Genomic DNA, 19,920 nt, shown 5'->3' with positions numbered 1-19,920 from the left:
ATAGTTTACTAGAATAAAGCGTTCCAACTCCCCAAATTTTAGAATTCCATTCTTTTTACAAAGCTGATAGCTGAGGGCGAGCTTCTTGCCTTAAAGGAGCCCCCCTTCCTTTAAATTTACCACGCAGACAGTCCAAATATAGAAGTTAAAAATGATTTATAAAAATAGAATTGCAACTCTTGGAAAGTTAGGGAAAAAATTCTTGCCTCCTGGGTACTGAATAGGTCTTTAAAAACTTTCCATATTTCCAGGAGCAGAGGTGTGAGCTTTGCTTTCCACTGCAGAGTGATTTCTGTGGTGGGGGACTGATCCATGGGAACTCCTACTGGAGAAACCTCTGTCTGAACTGAGTGTTTCACTCTTGACTGTGGAACCTTCATTTACTGAGATGGTTTGGTTAATGCAGGCATTGTGTGCTCCTGCCCTAGTTAGAGATGCCTTGGCGTGGCTTTAGCTCAAAGTAGTTATTTCTAGGCACAGGAACTATTTCTAATAGGAATGAGAGAGCCAAGAGGGTAGAAGGGTGAGGGAGATTTTTGTTTAATCTCCAAACATGGACTGTTAGTGCCTTTGTACTGTCTTAGAGGTGATGTATGAGCACTGGTGCTGAAGCTTGGCACCTCCTAGACTGATGGAGTCATCTCTCTGGGGAGGCAGGAATAGTGGTGATCTGTCTGGCTCTTCTGACCAGAGCTGGCATATAAAAAGAAAGAGGCTGTGAAAGTATTGCTTCATGATCTAGGTGGATCTCCTTGGTAATACTTGACAGCCGAGAAGTAAAGGAGCCAGGAAGGAATCTATTCAACACAGAAGAGATGAGGTTGACTTCCCTAGGGCACACTGGACTGTAGAGTCACTTTCTGAAGGCTCTCTGGCATTCTTCCAGGTAGGTTTGAACAGCTCAGAAGATGACACCAAGTGCTGGGTAGGGCAAGGTGACTGTCTCAGATCCTTCTCATTAGGGACTTCCCTTAAAAACTTCTCCAGGAAACAGATGCAGAAGTGTGCCCGGGAGGAAGGTTTAAGATTGACAGGAACTGAAAGATTTGGCATGCACAGAACCCACAGGTTCATTTTTTTTCAAGCATGAGGAAGAGGAATATGGTTTTTGTGCCATGTGACCTAAATCTGCAGCCTCACATCCTAACAGCAAATGGAAATCCATCATGTGAACACACATATGGACAAGCCATCTCTGGGAAAACCAGTGGCTGTGGGAGTAGAGCTGAATCAGGAAACAGATTGTTTCTGTGGTTGGTTGATGGGTTTAGTCCTAATGTAGCCTGGATGGAACACTTGGAGTGCTGTGGGCTGTGCAGCCATGGAGGAAATCCAAACAGTGGAGTGGGAGCAGAGACCCAGGTAACAGAATTCTGTCCCTGGCAGGAGACAGCAGCACATGGGAAGGAAGAGTGTAAGAACTGAGCAAAGCATCCATTGATTCCTCTGTATTACTCGCTGCTGCTTTGGGGCTCTCCAAGCTAGAAGCCACATGTTTGTCTCATTCTCCATTTTCCTGGATTTTTTTCCCCCTGTAAATGTTATCCAAGTGAACTCTAAACACCTGAAGTCTTTCAGAATCCACAGCATCCTGTGGCTGCGTGTTCTAGAGTTTAAGCACAAACGTGACAGTAAATGATGTTTGATTCCAGTATGTATGTACTGTTATTACTGAAAATAAATTACTTAAAATGCTTTTAGATTTTGGTGAAGTGAATTTCTGTTAAGCACAAAATGTGATTAAATTAATTTTAATGTTTGGTTTTGTGGTTTTTTTTTTTTCCCTTCTATCAAGGATGCCAAATGCCTGATACCTTGAATTCATGGTTTCTAGTAGCCCAGCTTCATGTCTGGTAAGTGAAAAACAAAATAGTAATATAAGTATTTTCAGGAAATGGAGTTATATGCACTTTAATGTGAGAAAAAGTAGAGCCTTCTATCCATGGTTGATAATAGAGGTTATAGTCATGATGATTGTATTTCAGCAGTTTTCTGCTGAAGAACAAAAAGTCCCATAGAGAAGCTGACATCTCTTACATCTGCAAATTCCTCACTAGTGGAGTGATCTTTGCTGTGAGTTTTGTAAAAGCCTTGCTCAGGCTATGTGGAAAAATCTTACTTGGATGTTTTAGGAAAGGTTTAAATTTATGTAAAAGTCATTTAAATTGGGAGAATTTGTGGTGATGAGAAGCATTTAACAAATTATAGCACTGGCATTTATTCTTTCACCTCTGAAAGGTACATGCAGGGTTGTGAATGCCAGCTTGGCTGCATGTAAAAATATTTAACACCTTAAACATGAAGTTTTTTCCCTTTTTCGTTTGTGAAAATAGTAGCCAAAAAAATCAGGTTTTCATCTAGCATTACATACTTATAAAGGTCAGAGGATGCACAAGGGAGTACAGTAATTTTCTGAGTGCCAGATCTTTCAGGGAACTGAAGTCCATAGACTTGGGTTCAGCTGTACAAAGGCTGAAAGGAGGATTGTACTGAAATAGCTGCACTTAAGGCCCCTTATTTCCCTGCCTCCTCCTTTTTCCTTTCCTCCCTTTTAATTTCCTGACTCCTCAATATAGTGAAAGCTGGGGCAGCTCATTACACTGAAGAGTGAATAAATTAGCAGAATCATTGCAATTATAATCAGTTAATGAAATCAGTGGAATCAAGTAAGGAAGACCCTTGAAATTTGCAGTTAATTTATTTCCTACTGTTCCCTTTGGGAAAAAGGCTTTAAAAATGAATTGATAAGCTAATAATTCATATAGGTATTTTGAAAACTGGTACAATATATGTTAAAAACCAGACTGTTTGTAAGTATCTGGGAAAACCTAAGAGAGCTAAGATCGATCTGCAGAGAACACAGTTTTTTCACGTCATCTTGATTTCTCATTGACAGGACAATGTATCCTGTGATTAATACACAGCATCAAATTCAAGATTAATTATAAAAATAAACAAGGGAACTATGACAGAGATGAAACTGGTATAGGATAGGCAGAAGTTTCTAAGATCAAAAGAACATTGGCTTCTTTTGAAGGCGGCCGAGAGTTGCTGCACTTTGAGCTGGTGATGGTATGGAGAGATTTGCTGAGGAGAACTGAAATACCCTTTATGTGTAGGATATGGTGGACAGGTGCAATATCCTGCACAAGCAGGAAAGAACCAAATCCCTCTGCCTTGTTGTGACAGCAGTGAAAATTCAAGTGTGGAGATCAGCACTAGAGGTTAATTTTTCTAGGGTTTATGAGCCTGGCTCCTCTGTGTTCCTGGCAGGTTCACCTAAGGAGCACTGTCATTCTGGACCACAGATGAGAGATCCAGTTTGATATTCCAGGATACAGAGAAGCCTGTGACAGGCCTGCTCACTACCTGGGTCATTGGGAAATGCTGTAGGCATTGCTTATGATGAGATGGCTGACCAGCATCCTGCCATGACATACTTTGCTTTCCCAGGCAGGTTTATTGCTATGTTCTCTGGGATTGTCTTCCTTTAGGGAGTTTGACCTCGATAAAGTGGGAGCAGAAGTGCTTCTGCTAGCTTTGGCAAGGTCAAGGACATCCTACTCCTGTCTGAAAGCTCCAGTTCTCTCTTTCCTGCTGGACCATTTGCCTCAGGGGCTAGAAATCTTCCTGATCTGGTGGCCAACAACCTGCCAGGAGATTCTGATCACCATCTGTTCCTGTTCCCCCTAGCAGAGCAGTCTGCATCACTTTCTTATGTACTTACTTACTCCCTCTTATTCAGCAGTTTAGTTTCAACTGATTTAGAGTGTCTTCTGGAGCCAGAGATGATGGGAATTTTTCCTACTTTGGTAAACTTTGTCTCCTTTTCTTACTGTTGTCATTGTCAGCATATTCTTTGCATTCCAGCTTTTACAGACTTGCAGGGTTTGTCAGGGCACGTTGTTGTGTTACACATTCTGGTGGGTTCTCTTTGAATCTCTGGCTCTTACTTCTTCCTGTCTGTGAACAGAGTATTCCTACTGACCCCAGTCAGAAAGAGAGGAATTCAGGCTCTCATGTTTAGCCTCTGCTTTTGCAAACTTCTTTCAAGATAATGTTCCTTTAGGAACAATCCAGTGCCTTTCAATGCAGTGCTGAAATCATGCTTTAAAAAGTCAACCCATCAATATTATTTAGGAAACCAAACCATCATTTTTCTTTCCTGAATGCCATGTTTTTATAGGCTGTTTCTGTTACTTCACATCTTTGATGTCAGGAGGACTCTTGGTTTATATTTTGAAGTCCAGACCTTTCGAAAAGCTCTTTATTTCCTGTGCTGGATTTGCATTTTCCCATGCATCTAAATGGAGTATTGGCTGAATCCAGAGCTGTTACCAAACTGCCAAAGAAATTACTTGGGTGACTGCTAAGGAATGTCTTGGTGCAGTATTTATCATGTAGATACCTAGTGCTCCCTTCATATTTTCACCAGACCAAACATGGTGACACCTCTGAAGTATTTAGGATCAAATAGAGTGGTGTTACAATTCCTATTCTGAAAGACTTAGAGACCTGTTGCAAAAGTTCATCAAAGCATTGTTTTTCTTAAGGAAATCTGTGCTTAGGAAGGTTTTGATCAGCCTGAGGAAGTCCAGAGGAGAATGAGAACCACCGAGTATGTAGAAAACAGTTCCTGCAGGAAAAGATTTCTCAGATTTCTCTGATTTGCATAGAGAAGCCTGAGGACAGAATGCCATTTTGAAATGCAGCACTTCAGAAGAAAGAGAATAAACTCTGTTTTGTGTCTTAATTGCATCAGAATAGTCTTGCTTGAGAGGGATTTTAAGAATTAGTTTATTTGGAATGTCTTAAGCATTTAGTTGATCCTGTCTTAACATGAGGGAATGGGCTACAACAGCCTTAACAAAGGCCTGAGGGGAGAGGAGACTGCACAGCCAGGCTGGGTTCTGTCACCTGGATAGAGCAGTGGTGGGGAGCTGGCCGGGCTGGAGCACAGGAGAACATGCAAACCTAATCAGGACCTGTTCAGAATTCTGCTGGTAATCATCATTCACTGAAGTGTAATGTCACAACAGAGCTGATGGAAAAATCGATTCAGGAGCTTCCTGCTGTCCCCCAAGCTGGTAGCTGTTCATGAGTGGGTTAAACAGAATAAAGCCTTCCAAAAATGCTGTTGATATTTGTGTTGGTTATCCAAAGTAATTTCTTTGAGCAACGATAGCATAGCTGCAGAAATAGTTGCTCTGAAGCAACTGAGGAAGCAGGAATGAGTGGCCAGGAACGGGACAGCAGGAAAGTCTGAGTAAGGTTTACCCTGAATAGCTCATCACACCTTGATGCACGGTACAGGGCACCTCACAGCAGTGATCAGGGGTTGTCAACCACCACTTCTGGTGTTTAGGCCAGTCTGGCACTCTGGCAACACTGACAGAAGCAGTTGTAGCTGAGGCTGTTGTGAGAAACTGCAACGTCTCAGCTGGGATGGGTTGAGTTACAGATGCTCCTGATCCTTTTCAGCCATCCTTCCATATCATTTTCTTCTAAGATAATCTCTCTGCATAACTTAAATACAGCAAAAATTATCCAACCCAACCAGTGTGAGGTAGACAGCTTTCTAAAGATAGTTTGGAGTAATTTTCCTTTCAGGGTTTGATGAAGATGAGTCAGTATTTGTCTAAACTACAGAACAGATTGTGCAGTGAAATGATGAAATGTTTCACACCATGGTGATCTAGTCAGGAGGTCTATAGGCTTTAAAGAGTCTGCACCTCAGACAGCAGGTGCAGTAACAAACTACCAAACTTTCAAATAAGCTGCAAAATTCCATGATCTCACTCATGGTGCTGCAGAAGAGCTGTGTGACAGCACTGTGCATCCAAATGCAGAGCTGCCTCCTAGGCTCCACTGAGTAGCAGGTTTTCTTCTGAGCACCACTCCAGTCCTGCTCGTCATTGACCAGTTGTTGCCTGTTGATCTCTGCACTGCTCTCCTGCTTCACCACCACTGAAGGCACACAGGATAGGAAACACTGTTTATGCTCAGGGGGAGCTTTTCTTGCCCCTGAACTTTTCACCCCTGAGTTCACCTATTTAGCAAGAGAAGTACAAAAATGCTTTATTTAGCCCAAAATTAGTCTTTTAGGCTGAGTCTTTTTCTCTTTGACTTGTTAAGAGTGAGTAAAAATTTTGAATTCAGTAATTCACTTCTTTGTACAGTTCAGTTATGAAAATGCACAAGAGAAACAAAGGTTTTGAAACTGGTAGAAGTAAACCAAAAGTTTTAAGCCCTTTGTGCATTTGTTTTGTGGAAGGTCTGGTACCTGGACAGCTGTTCTCTGACAGCTGCTCTCTGATCACTGTTTGAACAGAAAGCTTTGTCATCCTTCTGTGAGAAAGTGAGGATTTGGTTTTGGTACCATCTTAATTGCATTTGTTTGCTGGGACAGTGGTTCTAACTAGCAATAAGAATATAGGACTGCTGCAGGGTTTTCTCCCTTCAGTTTTTGTCTCTGTGACTGTCCCTGGCAGTAAGTTTTACTTCTTTTGCATATTGAAAAATATGTTTCCTCTACTAATCCATACACAAGACAGAACCCATCATAAAGATGGACCTCTGTCCTTTTACAAGTCATCTTAGCACACTTCAGCTGTTTGTGATTTTCCCTGTTTGAGCTGGCACTCATGGGTCACCAAATACTTGTAATGCTTATAGATCTTAAATTCACTAAAGAAATGAACCTATTAAAAAATAAATAATCATGTTTTCCTTTTAGCTCTTGTGGCACATTCACCATTGTTAGGGTGTACCAGCTCCACAGTGGCCTCCAGCAGCTCTGCTGTCTTGGTTTTACAGGAACTGGGAGCATTTTCCTACCTGTAGCATGTCTATGAAAAGCAGTGACTTCTCTCAGCTCCAGTGTTTGAGCATCACCTCGTCTATGGTGACTCAGTCAGTCCTGGATAGGCACTTCTGTCTTTCAGCACAGGAGCAGAGTTGCTGAATGAGGTAGAGAAGATGGGGCAGGTGATGGGACCGGTCCCAGCCCAGTGAGGAATCAGCCTGGGCTTCGGTTCATGCTCTTTACAGATGTTTTATAATAGGCAAAATAAAATGATTATTTTATTTTGTAGACAGAACAGCAGCAATGAAGTTCAAGTGGCTTTAATGCTTTAAAAAAAAAAAAGTAAAACAACTCAGCCTGATATTCTCATTAAGATCTCACAATGTGCTTACAAACCTCTGAGTTGGTCTTTCATGTGGGGGTTTTGCCCGGTGCCCGGACATGTATCCAAAGCCCCCTGCAGTTGAAATTCAGGACATTGCTGATGTGGATTGGTTGAAGACTGTAACTTGCTTAAGCTTTCCCAGCTTGGCTAGTTGGGCTCTTACAGCACTTGAGTGTACCAAGCTGAGCTACAGCTGGCTCAGAGCCTGGGATTAGACAAGCCATGTGTTCCTGCTCCAGAGGGTGAGGTGTTCTTAAGGCTGAGGAATTTAGGTTGCAGTAGTGTTTAACTAGATTACAGTACTGTCAACAAGAATAGAGTCCACTGTCACTCTTCCATGGGTGGATTGGCCAAAATCCAGCAGATACAGCTCCTGAGTACAAAATGGAAAAGCTTGTCATAGATTATTAAAAAAAAATCTGTGTGTGTTTTTCTCCTGATCACAAACACATACCATAAGGAAAATCTTAAATGAGCTGGAATGTATTTAATGTACTCTTTCCTTTTTAAAAAAAGCTCAGGAGCTCTGACTGTGGTGTGTGCTCTTGCAGGATGTGCCTGGTGCGGCTGAAGCAGGAGGGCCGCACAGGGAAGTACATGTGTCGCTACATCGTTCACTGCATGTGGGAGGATGTCGAGCAGCGTGGGAAGGTGATGGGGGTAAGTCCTCTCTGGTGGTGTTAATCCCATTGGAATGGAAAGATTCCCATCTTTTAGTGCTTTTGTGGATTTGGGTATCTTAGAAAAATGCCTGAGAATCAACCTGTTTGATTTCTTTACCAGCTTCAGCTGGTACCTGCTGTATTGAGCCACCTGCCTTGTTCCTGAAAGCGCATCATGGCCTGGATAAAGGTTTTGATTTGTCTGAAATTAATTAATTTCCTACATGATTTGCCATGTGATTGCAGAAACGGATGCTGCTATAACAGAATGGGGATAGGAGTAAGCAGCTGGAGTAGGGGGCAATGTGACTGGTGCCTCATCTACAGCCACAACTTCAGTAATTCCAGCAGAGCCCTTGAGTTTCCTCTGTATCTAAAATAGTTAAAGGAAAGTTAATCAAAAAGGGGTTTTTGTCAAGTTCCTGCACATGACTGTAATTAGTCCTTAGTGTATTTTTCATTTTGGATTCTCTCTGTGCCTGATCTTTATCACAAAAAAGGTGTTCTAAGGAGAGAGTAGTTCTAAGGAGAGTTCATTTGCAAGTTTCAAGGAAGAGGAGGGTTGGATCATTCTGGCTTATTCAGAGGAAAGTTATGGTAGTTGGTTGTAATGGTAATTTCTGTCCTTAAAGTCTGAAAATGTGTTTCTCCAGTTGTGTGTTGGTAATTGCCTGAAGAGAAGGCATTGCAGAGGCAGTGGAAGTAGGTGACAGCAGACCTGATACTGGTGAGGCTGCCTGTGTTCAGGGCACTTCTGTGGGAGAACAGGGCTGGGAAAGATCTCCCGTGTTGTTGAAAAGGAAGAGAACTGTTCAGTGATTAAATAGAGGTTTGTCTATGAGTAAAATAAATTATGCTGCTAGAGAAGTGACAGTTTTCATATAGCAGTAATTAATGGTGTATTGTCAAGCCTTAGTTGTCAGTTCTGTTGGAGAAGCTGCCAGGATGTTCCTGGTGGTGCCAGACAAGGGAATTAACCAGTGAGTTAGGATCTGGGATGTGATCATATTAGTAATTCAAGAAGTTTCTCTCTGATCCTTTGATTTGTATGTGGTTTTAGAAGGTGTTGGTTCTGGTGTAACTTCAGTTATTCCATCAGCAGGGTTTGAACAAACAGAGTTTGTTCCTAGTTGTTTGGAATTCCGTAGCTTTACTTCATTACACGTTGCTTTTAAAGACAAGATATCCTGTTAATCTTCTTTTGAATTAAATCTAAATTCATACATCTGAGAGTTTTTTGCTATATTAATGTGCTTAGATAAATTCCAGTATGGGAATCTCCTCTTTCTGGCAGGGCAGTGTGAGTGAGCCTGACAAATCAGATGTACTGGTGGAAAAGACTGAATGAAAGAGCTTCTTCATTTTTGTCCTTATCCAGTGCCTTCCATATCATACCACTGGTTGATTCTGCTTTCTCTAGGAACTACACACAGCTCAGATCTTTACTCTGGGTGTAAATTTAAGGTTCTTCTTCTTGAAAAGCGAAAAAAATCCCAAGCACAAAACAAACCCCGGCCAAACACATCACCTCCCAAAGCACCTGAAAGTTTCTGTCTGATTCCATGAAGAAAATGAACCTTTGGAGCAGAAAATGATTTGTCTGTTTCTTTTGACCCTCATTTTGTCTTCTATGAACAGAGTGCTGGTTTGTAGTTTTCTGTGCAGGGTTGGAAGCAGCAGACAGCAAAGAGGAGCAAAGCTGGCTGTTTGCTGCCCTTCCAAGCAATGCAGGACTCCAAAGTGAAGAATGCTGAAGGTTAGGCCTGTATTGAAAGCTTTACAGTGAACCTTAGGGGAAAAAAGATAGTGCTTAGTTCTTTTTAAAGGGATGCACAGGGTTTCCATTTATGCAAACTAAACGATTGCGTTGCTCCACAAAATTCCCCAAAGTATAAAAAACCCACCAGTGTCGTTATGTTTTCATCCAGTCTGTACCCTGAAGTGTTTATACATGCATTTTGCAGCAGCGTGGTTGCTGTGTGATGAAACTGCAGGGAGCTCTGAAGTTTCTGGAATGTCATTCATTCCCTGCCTTGTCAGGTTAGGCATCTAGTCAGTTTATCCTTGAATTTAAATTTAAATTGTGCAGCCTTTGTAGGAATGAGCCTGCAGTGGAATCTCCAGCGTGCTTAGCTTGCATACTGTGATTCCTGTAATACACCAGGCTGTGGCCTGCTGCTAACACAGCCTTTATGTGGCCACAGCAGATGCTCAGAGGAAGAACCTGCACATTTCAGGGCTTAATCTCCAAAGTAGTTACACCTGTGTGTGTATTTAGTACAGCTGAGCTGCACAGAGGCCCCTTGGTTTAACGAGCCTCCTTGGGTGAGAAGTGAACTCCTGAGCAGGCACTGAGGGGGAGTGAGAAAGCAGAGTGGCCTCCTTGGGGGTAAATTTGGAAATCAGGACTGTTCTCTTCACCTGTAGTCTTGCAGTGGTTTGTTTTGTTCTTTTCTTTAATCTTTTGTTTATTCCTGATCTTTTAGTCATTATTTGTAGTCAGTTCCCTATGGAGACAGGCTGAGAATGTTGGAGCTGTTGAGGCTGGAGAAGAGAAGGTTGTGTGGAGACCTCACAGTCCCTTTCCAGAATCTGAAGGGGCTACAGAGAAGCCAGAGAGGGACCCTTCCTCAGGAACTGCAGTGGCAGGACAAGGGAGGATGGCTTCACATTGAAAGGGAGGGAATTTGGGTTAGACATGCAGAAGGAATTCTTCCCTGTGAGGGTGGGGAGGCCCTGGCACAGGGTGCCCAGAGAAGCTGTGGCTGCCCCTGGATCCCTGGCAGTGTCCAAGGCCAGGTTGGATGGGGCTTGGAGCAGCCTGGGACAGTGGAAGGTGTCCCTGCCCATGGCAGGGAGTGGGATGGGATGAGCTTTGAGGTCCCTGCAACCCAAAGCTAATGGGATTTTGTTGAGATAAACAAACTTCTTAGTCTCTTCTGGTAGTATTTGTTGTATGTTAGATAAAAGTTATCTATGCACTGATGTTTGAAGATATTACCAATTCCCTTGTTCCTTATCACTGCTTTATTTTCCTTCCTCAGTGCCAGTGATTCTGGCTTCATATCCCACTTCACCCATGCCCCTGCATTTTTTTCCTGTTTTTTCCATGTTTGTTCACTCTTCTCCACTCACTTTCCTTCCTTTCACAGGGCTGTACCCTGACTGAAGTCTTTCTCACCTCTCACCTTTAGCAATTGCAAGGAATTTCGAGTGACCAATAAAGGGCAGTTTCCCTAGTGCTACTTTCTCTTTCTTAATCTTGATCTCTTTATCCCTAATGATTTTTTTAAACTGAAGCTGAGGTAATAACAGAGGATTTGTGACCTGATGGAGGGATGTGTGCAATTTATTTTTAAGTAATGTAGTCCTGCAGTCAGTAAATATTCTGGCTCCAAAAGAAGGTAGTCAAATACATCAAGAATAGTAGATAAAAAGAAGATGACATTAATGTTCCTCTGTCAATGCTTTTAAATTTCAGAATCTGAGTCTTTTTCAGAAGTAAGGTAAATGAAAAGAAACTTTACTGAATACGTTCAGAGCACTAAATTATCATCTGCATAGATCGTAGGAGGTTAGGAAATCCATTCCTTGCCTTTTCTCTCATGCAGTGTATCAAAGGTCAAGATTTAGCTCCAATTCCTGTATTGTGGTACAAGTGACAGAGCACCTGGATGGAATTGCTGTCTGGATGCAATTAGTTTAACTTGTTGACATACAAAGTTGCAGTTCTTTAGCTTGCTTCCAATCTAGCAACAATGCCAACACTTGATGCAGAAAATGGACACTATATTCCTGAAGTGATACTGATGGTTTATTGAAATGTGCCATCTGCTCTTAACTGGTTCATTGAAGCCAAAAGGGGTAGAATGTAAAGCATTTTAACTGCTAATTTACATCAGCTCCAGCTCCAAATGGAGTTTGTATTATTTCAAAACCTGGTTGTTAAAACTGCTGAGATTTAAATCTCTGCTAAAAAGTTTTGGGACCTGTTAGCCTGAACTCCTTCAGCACTCCTGAATGTCGGCAAGAGTCAGAAACCCAAACTTGACACAGCTGTAAAAACACACGGAGAGCCTGTGGCCTCAGCAAATTCTACTGGTGCAGGCATATTTCAGATATAAATTTTACTCTGCTGTCCCTAGTACTAATGAAGTCAGTCTCTTTTGGTGGGTTTGCAGCCAGGTGTGTCCAGTTCTGTGGCTAACCAGTGCTCTTTACTTAATTTTTCCACTAGTGACATTTCTATCAAACTTTAAAAACAAACAGAAAAATTGGCTTGATGCAATGGCTCCAAGTGTTAATAGTAACATTAGGCTGGGTAAAAGACTTCCTTTGGATCCTGCTTTGCCAGAGATCTCCACCTCGTGGCTTGCAGGGAATAGCTTTATACTGTGCAAACTGGCAGCTGCCTCATCAGTTTGGAGAGGGAATTCTCTCAGGACTAGACATTGCTGCTATTTTATCCCTAAGGGAGTTCTGGAGCCACCTGAGTATTAACCTGGCTGATCTCAGTACTGTGCTTTAGTAACTCTGTGGATTTAAAAGTTGTTACAATTTTAAGTGTATTTTAATACCCTTAGATGAAACTGCAGAGTTGATCAGAAGGACATGTAGGTGTCCCCTGGAACGAGATTTCAGCTGATAACAGGACAAGAGGTATGAGGGTTAAATAAATAAAGAAATTATAGACTTTCAACCACTCAAAAAATCCCAAACCAAAAAAACCCAAACATGCCTTCCTCCTCCAAGCACCCCACACTAATACTTGTGGGTGCAAATCCTGTAGTATCTCAGGAAGATCCATCAGGCTTTGTTCCAATACTTGTAACTGGCTGTAGGTTCACTTCACCTGCCTTGATCATGTGTGTTGTGGTGGCATTCTGCTGCTGAAGAATTAAAGTTGTTTTCAGTGCAAAATGACAATTCATTTTATAATGAATAAATGTTCTAAAAGAGATAAGACTAGGAGGGGCTGTCCAGCCCAGTGTGCCAAACCTGTTTTAATTTATCATAATCTCACTTTCCTGTTTTCCCACCAGACCACTTAGACTCCTACCCCCTTTATTTTCCAGGAACACATCTAGGTGTCTTTTGAATTCATTTATTGGCTCTGCTGTGTGTTGCACAATACAGCCTTTGTTACACTTTTAGCTAGAGCTGTTTGTACCCAGTGACCCATAATTTGCTCTCAATTACACTCATGTACATCTGAAGTAACAGCATCAGAATCAATACATGTAACTGAGAGCTGAAATTGGCTTGGGAACTTGAACACCATTTTCTGTCTTGATACTCTTTCCACAATTAAAATATTTCATTTTATTAATAATGCCAATATACTTTACAGTAGCTGCAGATCCTAAACTCAGTTTAATTCTGTTTAAGTTATTCTTACTGTGGAGAACAGGAAGTTTGACCCTTGTAACTAAACGCTCAGAAGGCATGGTTGGAGTGAGACCAGTAAGTTGTAGAAGGGCTTTAGAGGATGAGAGGACAGGGTGTAAAATTGATACCATTTTAAAATAGAACTTGATCTTGGTATGAATTGAAGTGGGAAGCTGCTGTACTTCGATGTTGAGGGGTCCTTTCCAGGCCTGTGTCTGAAATCTGATGGGAAGTCACGGAGTCTATTTTGGATGCACAGGAGAGAAACTACATTTTTGAGAGAGACTGGGGCAGAAGGGAAATGGGTGCAGTATTTTGGGGCTGGAATGGGTTGTTGGGATGAAGGGAATATACTGAAGTGAAATATTGCAGAGAAGGTACTGATTTTGTTTGAGGAAATGGACTGGGGAGAGGATAGTGTTCAGTACAGTTTAAAAAGGTTTTTAAAAACCTATAAAACTAAAGAAGAGGAGTTTGAGTTTTAAATTATCTCTATATTTTTTGAAATGCTTTACTAGGACTTTTTAAGGAGAAAAATGTTATGTTTTTTGGTAACCACTCTAGAAGATATAAAATCTCACCAGTTTCTAGTGTTCCCTTTTATAAAAAACAAAGAAACTAAACCCTTGCCAAAGCAGTGAGATACAAAATTGGTCTGTATGGTTTTTGTGGGGTTTTTTAATAGGATGCCAGACACTGTATGATAGCTGAAGTTACTGTTTCAAGAACATCATCAAAAAAAGTTCATCGACCCTTGAAATTTTCTCGAAGAGCTTGAGAGTTCACAGTAAGTTTCCAGTGCTTTGTCATTTCATAAATGAATAATAGTAGCAGGTACTTTTCCAGAGTAAATTTGATTCTGGGAATCTTAATAACTTAAATATGTAGGACAGTGCATGAATGTGGAATTTTACCTTGAATTATCTCAACTGTGATGATGTCTGAAACAAACAGTAATGATGCAAATTTAGCTTTACCAGCACACGGAGTTTTGAAATAGGGGTCTCTTTCTCAGGTTGCTTTTGATGTGGTTGTTCTAGAGACAGCATCTGTGGAACCAGCACACCTGGGTGAGATGTTTGGGCCATGCTGACGATGCCTGGTATTGAAATAAAGATACAATAAATGCTTGGGTTCTTTTCAGCTGGCCTGCCCCAGTTTTCTGGCATAAAAAAATCAATTCTGGCATAAAAAAATCAATTTAAATTTCCCAGATGTGTTGGATCCTGTTACTGTAAGGTGGTGTCCTTGGCCTGTTCCGTGCCTTGCTAGAGTGCCTGCAGGAATTACACTGGAAGCTGCCTTGTGGCACCTTTACTAGAGGTACGGTTTTTTTTCAGTATTACGTATTTTTTCAGTATTATATTACTCTATGTCCATTATACAGGGAAAGGTTCTTCTCCCAGAATGTGCTTTTAAGCTCCTTCATAAAAACAGAAATAATACCAAGACCAGTGTCCTAAATCAAACCAAACAAACCATTGAGAGGTTCTCTGTTGTCCCCATAGGTTTTAATCGCATTGTTGCTTGTGGTTTTCGCTGCAGAAAGTCACTGACATCTTCTGCTTCCACTTCAGCAGTGAGTCTTGTGTTTTCTTGTTAGAGCTTGGTTTAGCTTTTGCTTCCATTTTCTGAGTTCCCTGGCCTGTTTTATCCATTTGCAGAACTGACAGCTCTTTGAAACCCCTTTTTTTTTGACTGCTTTTGTTAACTGCTCCCACAGATAATGATCAGGAAGTGCAAGTGCAATCCCCTCAGTAATCCCAGTGCCTGCTTCCACACTTGCTCACTCCTCTGATTTCTTTTACAACCCTAGTATAAGCAACAGCAGAGGATACTTTTGTACACATCTAGGGAAGCTCAGGTGCTTTTCTGTTTTCCATCCTGGTCTGAGAATCTCAGTGGATTCTATTCCTTTGTGTGTCCTCAGTTGTCTCTTTCTCTTTTCTTTCTGGTCTTACACAGCACTTGCTTTATCTCTATTAACTAGTTAATTACCATTACACTTCTGTAAGAGCTTGGATTTTATTTCATTCAAAGGTCAGGAAATACTGCCAAAACTTAAAAGTTTTGACCTAAATACCAGCATATCTAATCTTAGAGATCTCTCTTTGTCGCTAGCAAAGTGTGCATCATGTTGACTTTCAAGTTAGTCCAGAGGCCTTGGGGCCAGGAGAATAAGTGCACATAAAAAGGGACATTTTTATGGTTGGGATGTCATGGGTGGGAGATGGGGTCAGTACAATCTTGGTCGATGTGAAATGAGCAACCCTGGTCTAAATGGGTTTTCACAGAGCTTGGGCATCCAGAAGGATCTGGCAGGGAACAGAAGGCAGGCCTGGTGCAGTGGTTTTAGGGGGTGTCCCCATAGCTATGGAGTAATTTGTCTCACTGATGCTGAGTACCAGCAGTTCTGTTGGAGATGCTGTTTGAAGACTTCATTTTTTAAAAGTGGGGAAGTGGCAGAGCCCCTGAAATTGGTGGAAACACACGATTAAAGCCCCAGAGGACAGAGCCAGGTACCAAGGAGCTTAAAAATAAAGTGTCTTCTTGAAAGCATCCTGAATTTGCCCATTTGTATTTCCTGTTTTATGATGTCCTTGCAGAAAGGAAGATGACCACTATATAGGTTTAATCCACATTATTCAGGAAACTGTGTAAGGAAGATTTTGGCTTCTTAAAATCCTTGCCCATGCTTTTAGGATCTTCTGGAAGTTTACTTATTCACAGCAGCATTGAGTCTGAATGAAATGCAGAAGTAAGATGGAAAACTCACAATATCTTACCATGCAGCATTTTCATAGTTCACTTTCCTCCTCTGCCTTTTACTTGAGGGCAGAAGTAGGGTAGAGAAATAATTTTTGTTCTCTTCTGAAAGGTTACAGTAATAAAGAAACTCTTGTTAACATCAGAGTATATGGCAGGCAGGAGTTTTCACAGTCTGGCATTGTTTATTTTACCAGCAATTTGGAACCTTCTGCACTCTTAAAATATTGGCAAGAAAATATTTAACTGTTAACTGTTCTGTGGCCTGCGTTTGTTTGAAGCCCTGGGGAGGAGGAATGCTTGGGGAAATCGGGTTTTTCTCAGCTTATGATTGAAACCAGAAGGTGCAGAATATTGGTAGAAGGTGAAAGCAATGTGACTTCAAATTAGAATTTTACCCAAATGTGGAACTGATGGGAGAATGTCAAACAGGTCACGTATGAGCAGGGTCCTGCTAGGAGAGAGTGGGAAGGCTGATGGAGCAAACACAAATCAGCCAGTGTGCCAGGCACTACAGAAATGAATTTAAAAAGGTGATACTAATTGTGAGTATTTGCATTTGTCCTGGCTTCAGTCACTGGATAAAGGTTGTAGCAGTAAGGATTAGGCTGGTTAATTGCTGACTAATTGTATGGACTCTAGCAATTGTCACTCCATTTGAAATGAAATAAACATTTTTTTGGACAGGTTTTTTAGGAGAGGAGATGGGTACCTTGCTGTTCCCCTCCAACAGCAGCTTGTTCTGGTCCCAAATTCTTGGAGAAATAATGTTTTTTTGTGTTCTTACTATTTTTCCCCTAGGGGTGGATGACCTATTTGGTATGAGCAGGATCATTCTTGCTCATATTACTACATAAAATGTAGCCTCTTCCCATGAGGGTATTAAAGGCTATGGTAAAGGCAGCAATTTTTTAATTGCACTAGCACTTTTCAGGTGAAATTCCTGCCAAGTCAGCAAAGTGACCTGATGTCTGGTGTCCAGGATCATCTAATGAGCTGTGCCTGTCTTGATGGAGGTCAGGGCAGTAAAGAATAGAGACCCAGACAGGAGAGATACCAGCCAGTGTCTGCAAAGGTCAGCAAAAAATGGACAAAACTGAACATGTTCAGAACTCCTGCTGCTGTCAGATGAAGATCCAGTGTGTGCTGTGGCTGCCAATGACCAGAGATATTTGGGATAAAGGATAAGAAACAGAATTGTGGGTCAGTTCCTTCTGGTATATTCTCCTGGCATTTACTAACGGGTAACCCGAGAGCTGCACAGGGACCGCCGTGTCCGGGATCACTGACAGAAACCCTCCAGGAATGTGCAGGCCTTTTGTTACCTCTTCCATATTTTTTGCTCTTTAATGCCCTGTGGCAGTAACTTCTGCCTCTTAAATTCATTGCATGAGAAAGCACCTAAATTTTGAAGTATTATTTGGTCATTTCATCAGATTCCTTTCTACATCTTTTTTAATGAGGAACAGTGGACAATAATTCCTTGTTTATCTGCTTGATACCACTCATGATTTTACCTCTCCACCATCTTCTTCTTCATTTCACCCTGAATATAACGAGTGTTTCCTCATATGTCTCATCGTGTCATCATGGACTTTTCTATGTGGTTTCCACTACTTTTAGATGTGTTCTGAGATTAAAAGGTAACAATTATGTGCAGCATTTTATATGCAGGTACATTATGGATTTATGGCAGAATAGGGTTCCTCTTTTGGTTTATATTCCTTTCATTATAATGCCTAAAATTTATTTATCTTTTTCTTCACTACTGAATTGTTGAACTTAGTTCAATGGATTTAGTAAAATGGATTTTAAAGACCCATTTCCAAACTGTAGCTGCCAAATTGTGCACATTGTTAAATAGGTTTTATGAATTACTTTTTTTATCACCTACTACTCGTACCTTTATCAGCACTGAATATCACTGGTCATAAGTATCTCTGATTTGTATTTTCTTTTACTGTATTTTCTACTAATTTGTACTTGCCTGTTTCTGCTGAAGTACTTTTCAGAATGGACGCCACCTTTCCTGTCTCTGCAGCCCTGTTAATGTTAGCTAATATGTTTCACTTAGTTTAGTACTTAATAATCCCTGGAATTTTGTTGCTCCTGACTTTTTAAAAGTTACCTGAAGCCTTTCACTATGGGCAGATCATATCACCTGGAATATGATGGACTGGGAGTGTCCAAGGCCAGGTTGGACAGGGCTTGGAGCAACCTGGTCTGGTGGAAGGTGTCCCTGCCCATGGCAGGGGGTGGAAATGGATGGGATTGAAGGTCCCTTCCATTCCAAACCAGTGTGGGATCCTTCTCTGACTCTCAGAATCCTGAGTGCTGTGAGAAGGTGATGGAGCAATGAGTATTCACTGCCTGATCCTGTGGAAAGACTGGGCCAGCAGATGAAACCAGCAGGAGCCAGTTTCAGGGGGAGCAGACCAGGGCGCTTCTTGCTGAAGCACATGGTGGGTGCAGAAAGTTCGCTGGACATAGAGACCTTTTGGAGGTTACTCTCTAAACAAGCAGCAAAAGTTGGGAGGTATCCTGAGCTGAAATTGGTTGGGAGAATCCTTGGAGGAAGTAGGTACCATCTTTTGTAGGGTTTGACCTTTTCTCAGGGATTCTGGCTGCTGTTGAAGGCAGGATATGCTGGTAGCTGGCCCCTTGGTCTGATCAGTGTTCCTGGTGTGTGACACTTTATGACAGTCCCTGAGGTTTGTCTAAGTGAGGAGCTGGAGCTTTACAGGGTCTCTGTGAGTGCTCATGGTGCATGTTTAACTTAATGATTTATCTACCTTTACTACTGTCTTCTTCAAGTGACCTCTTTTAAACTTGGTTGTGAAATTTCCTTTATCAGTTTTTCAGGTTGAATTCCTGATTCTGGTGTGTTCAGAAACACACTGGTGATCAGCTTTAGGCTTGTAGCAGCTAGTTTTTTCAAGAGGCATTACAGGAAAATCCCTTGACAACTGCTTACCTTACAGAGAATCAGCACAACTTGACAGAGCACAGCAATTTGACCTCTTTTCCCTGATCCTTCTCTTGAGGGGTTGTCAGTGAGCTCTGCCAGCCACATTCTGCAGGGAAGCAGGAATTTGGAATAAGCCATTGAATACAGTTCAGATTGTACTGTGATCTCCTCTGCATCTGTAACTGGTACCATAGCAGAGCTTCCAAATTAATAAACTGCAAGATAGGAACAAAGCTCATTTTCTGGGTAGCAGATAGGTAGCTGTGAGCATTTGCTTTTGCTGAAAGATGTAGGTAATATTGTATAACTTGCTTTTCTGTGTCTGCTTGAAATAAACTTCCTCTGAGGAGCCTTATTGATGATTGCACAATTGTTATGAAGGTAGAAGAGCACGAACAACTTTTTCCATTAACATATTGTTTTTATGGATTGAAGATTTTGGCAGGAGCTGGTTCTGCTGCGACCTAACATTTAGCTTTTGTCTAGGTTAAAAGAATATTAGAGTAGGTTATCGCTGAATACCAAAGAAGGCTTTAAAGATTGTTCTCTGAAGTTAATGATTATGGAGGTGTATTACAAAACTACTTCAAATTAAAAAAATAGAGAATTTATCAGAAGAGTTATTATTTAAAGCATACAGGACTCAAGCTGTGGCTAATTACAAGCAGTGATATGCTTTGCAGACAAAGTAGCAGAGCATTTAATAAAAAGCTCAAAAATTGAAGATTGGAAAAATAATTTCTTCGATACCTTTGTCATTTCACAAGTATGTGCCTGAAGGAACTGGCCCCTTGCTACAGAAATCTTCCTCATCTGTTTTATTAATTTAATCTTTTTGATCCTAGCTACAGTCTCAATAATTTCAAAATTACTGTCCTGCAAGCAGGAGTGATGTTATAGGATGAAATAAAAGGGCTGCATTTGCCCACTTAATGTCATGTGTGTT

General features: G+C 41.3%; 1 protein-coding gene across 3 annotated transcripts in view; it reads left to right on the top strand.

Annotated features, from left to right (window-relative positions):
* UQCC1 (ubiquinol-cytochrome c reductase complex assembly factor 1) overlaps window positions 1–19,920 on the top strand; it is a 47,563-nt gene that overhangs the window by 16,975 nt on the left and 10,668 nt on the right. For all 3 annotated transcript variants that reach the window (XM_082292734.1, XM_082292732.1, XM_082292733.1), the window contains 2 exons: window positions 1,796–1,853; window positions 7,742–7,850. In XM_082292734.1, coding sequence (XP_082148860.1) covers window positions 1,796–1,853; window positions 7,742–7,850 — 167 coding nt within the window. The remainder of the gene's footprint in view (window positions 1–1,795; window positions 1,854–7,741; window positions 7,851–19,920) is intronic.

The sequence above is a fragment of the Coloeus monedula genome (genome assembly GCF_965178545.1).
Source record: "Coloeus monedula genome assembly, chromosome: 17".
NCBI lineage: Eukaryota > Metazoa > Chordata > Aves > Passeriformes > Corvidae > Coloeus > Coloeus monedula.
This window is presented reverse-complemented; position numbering and strand designations above follow the sequence as displayed.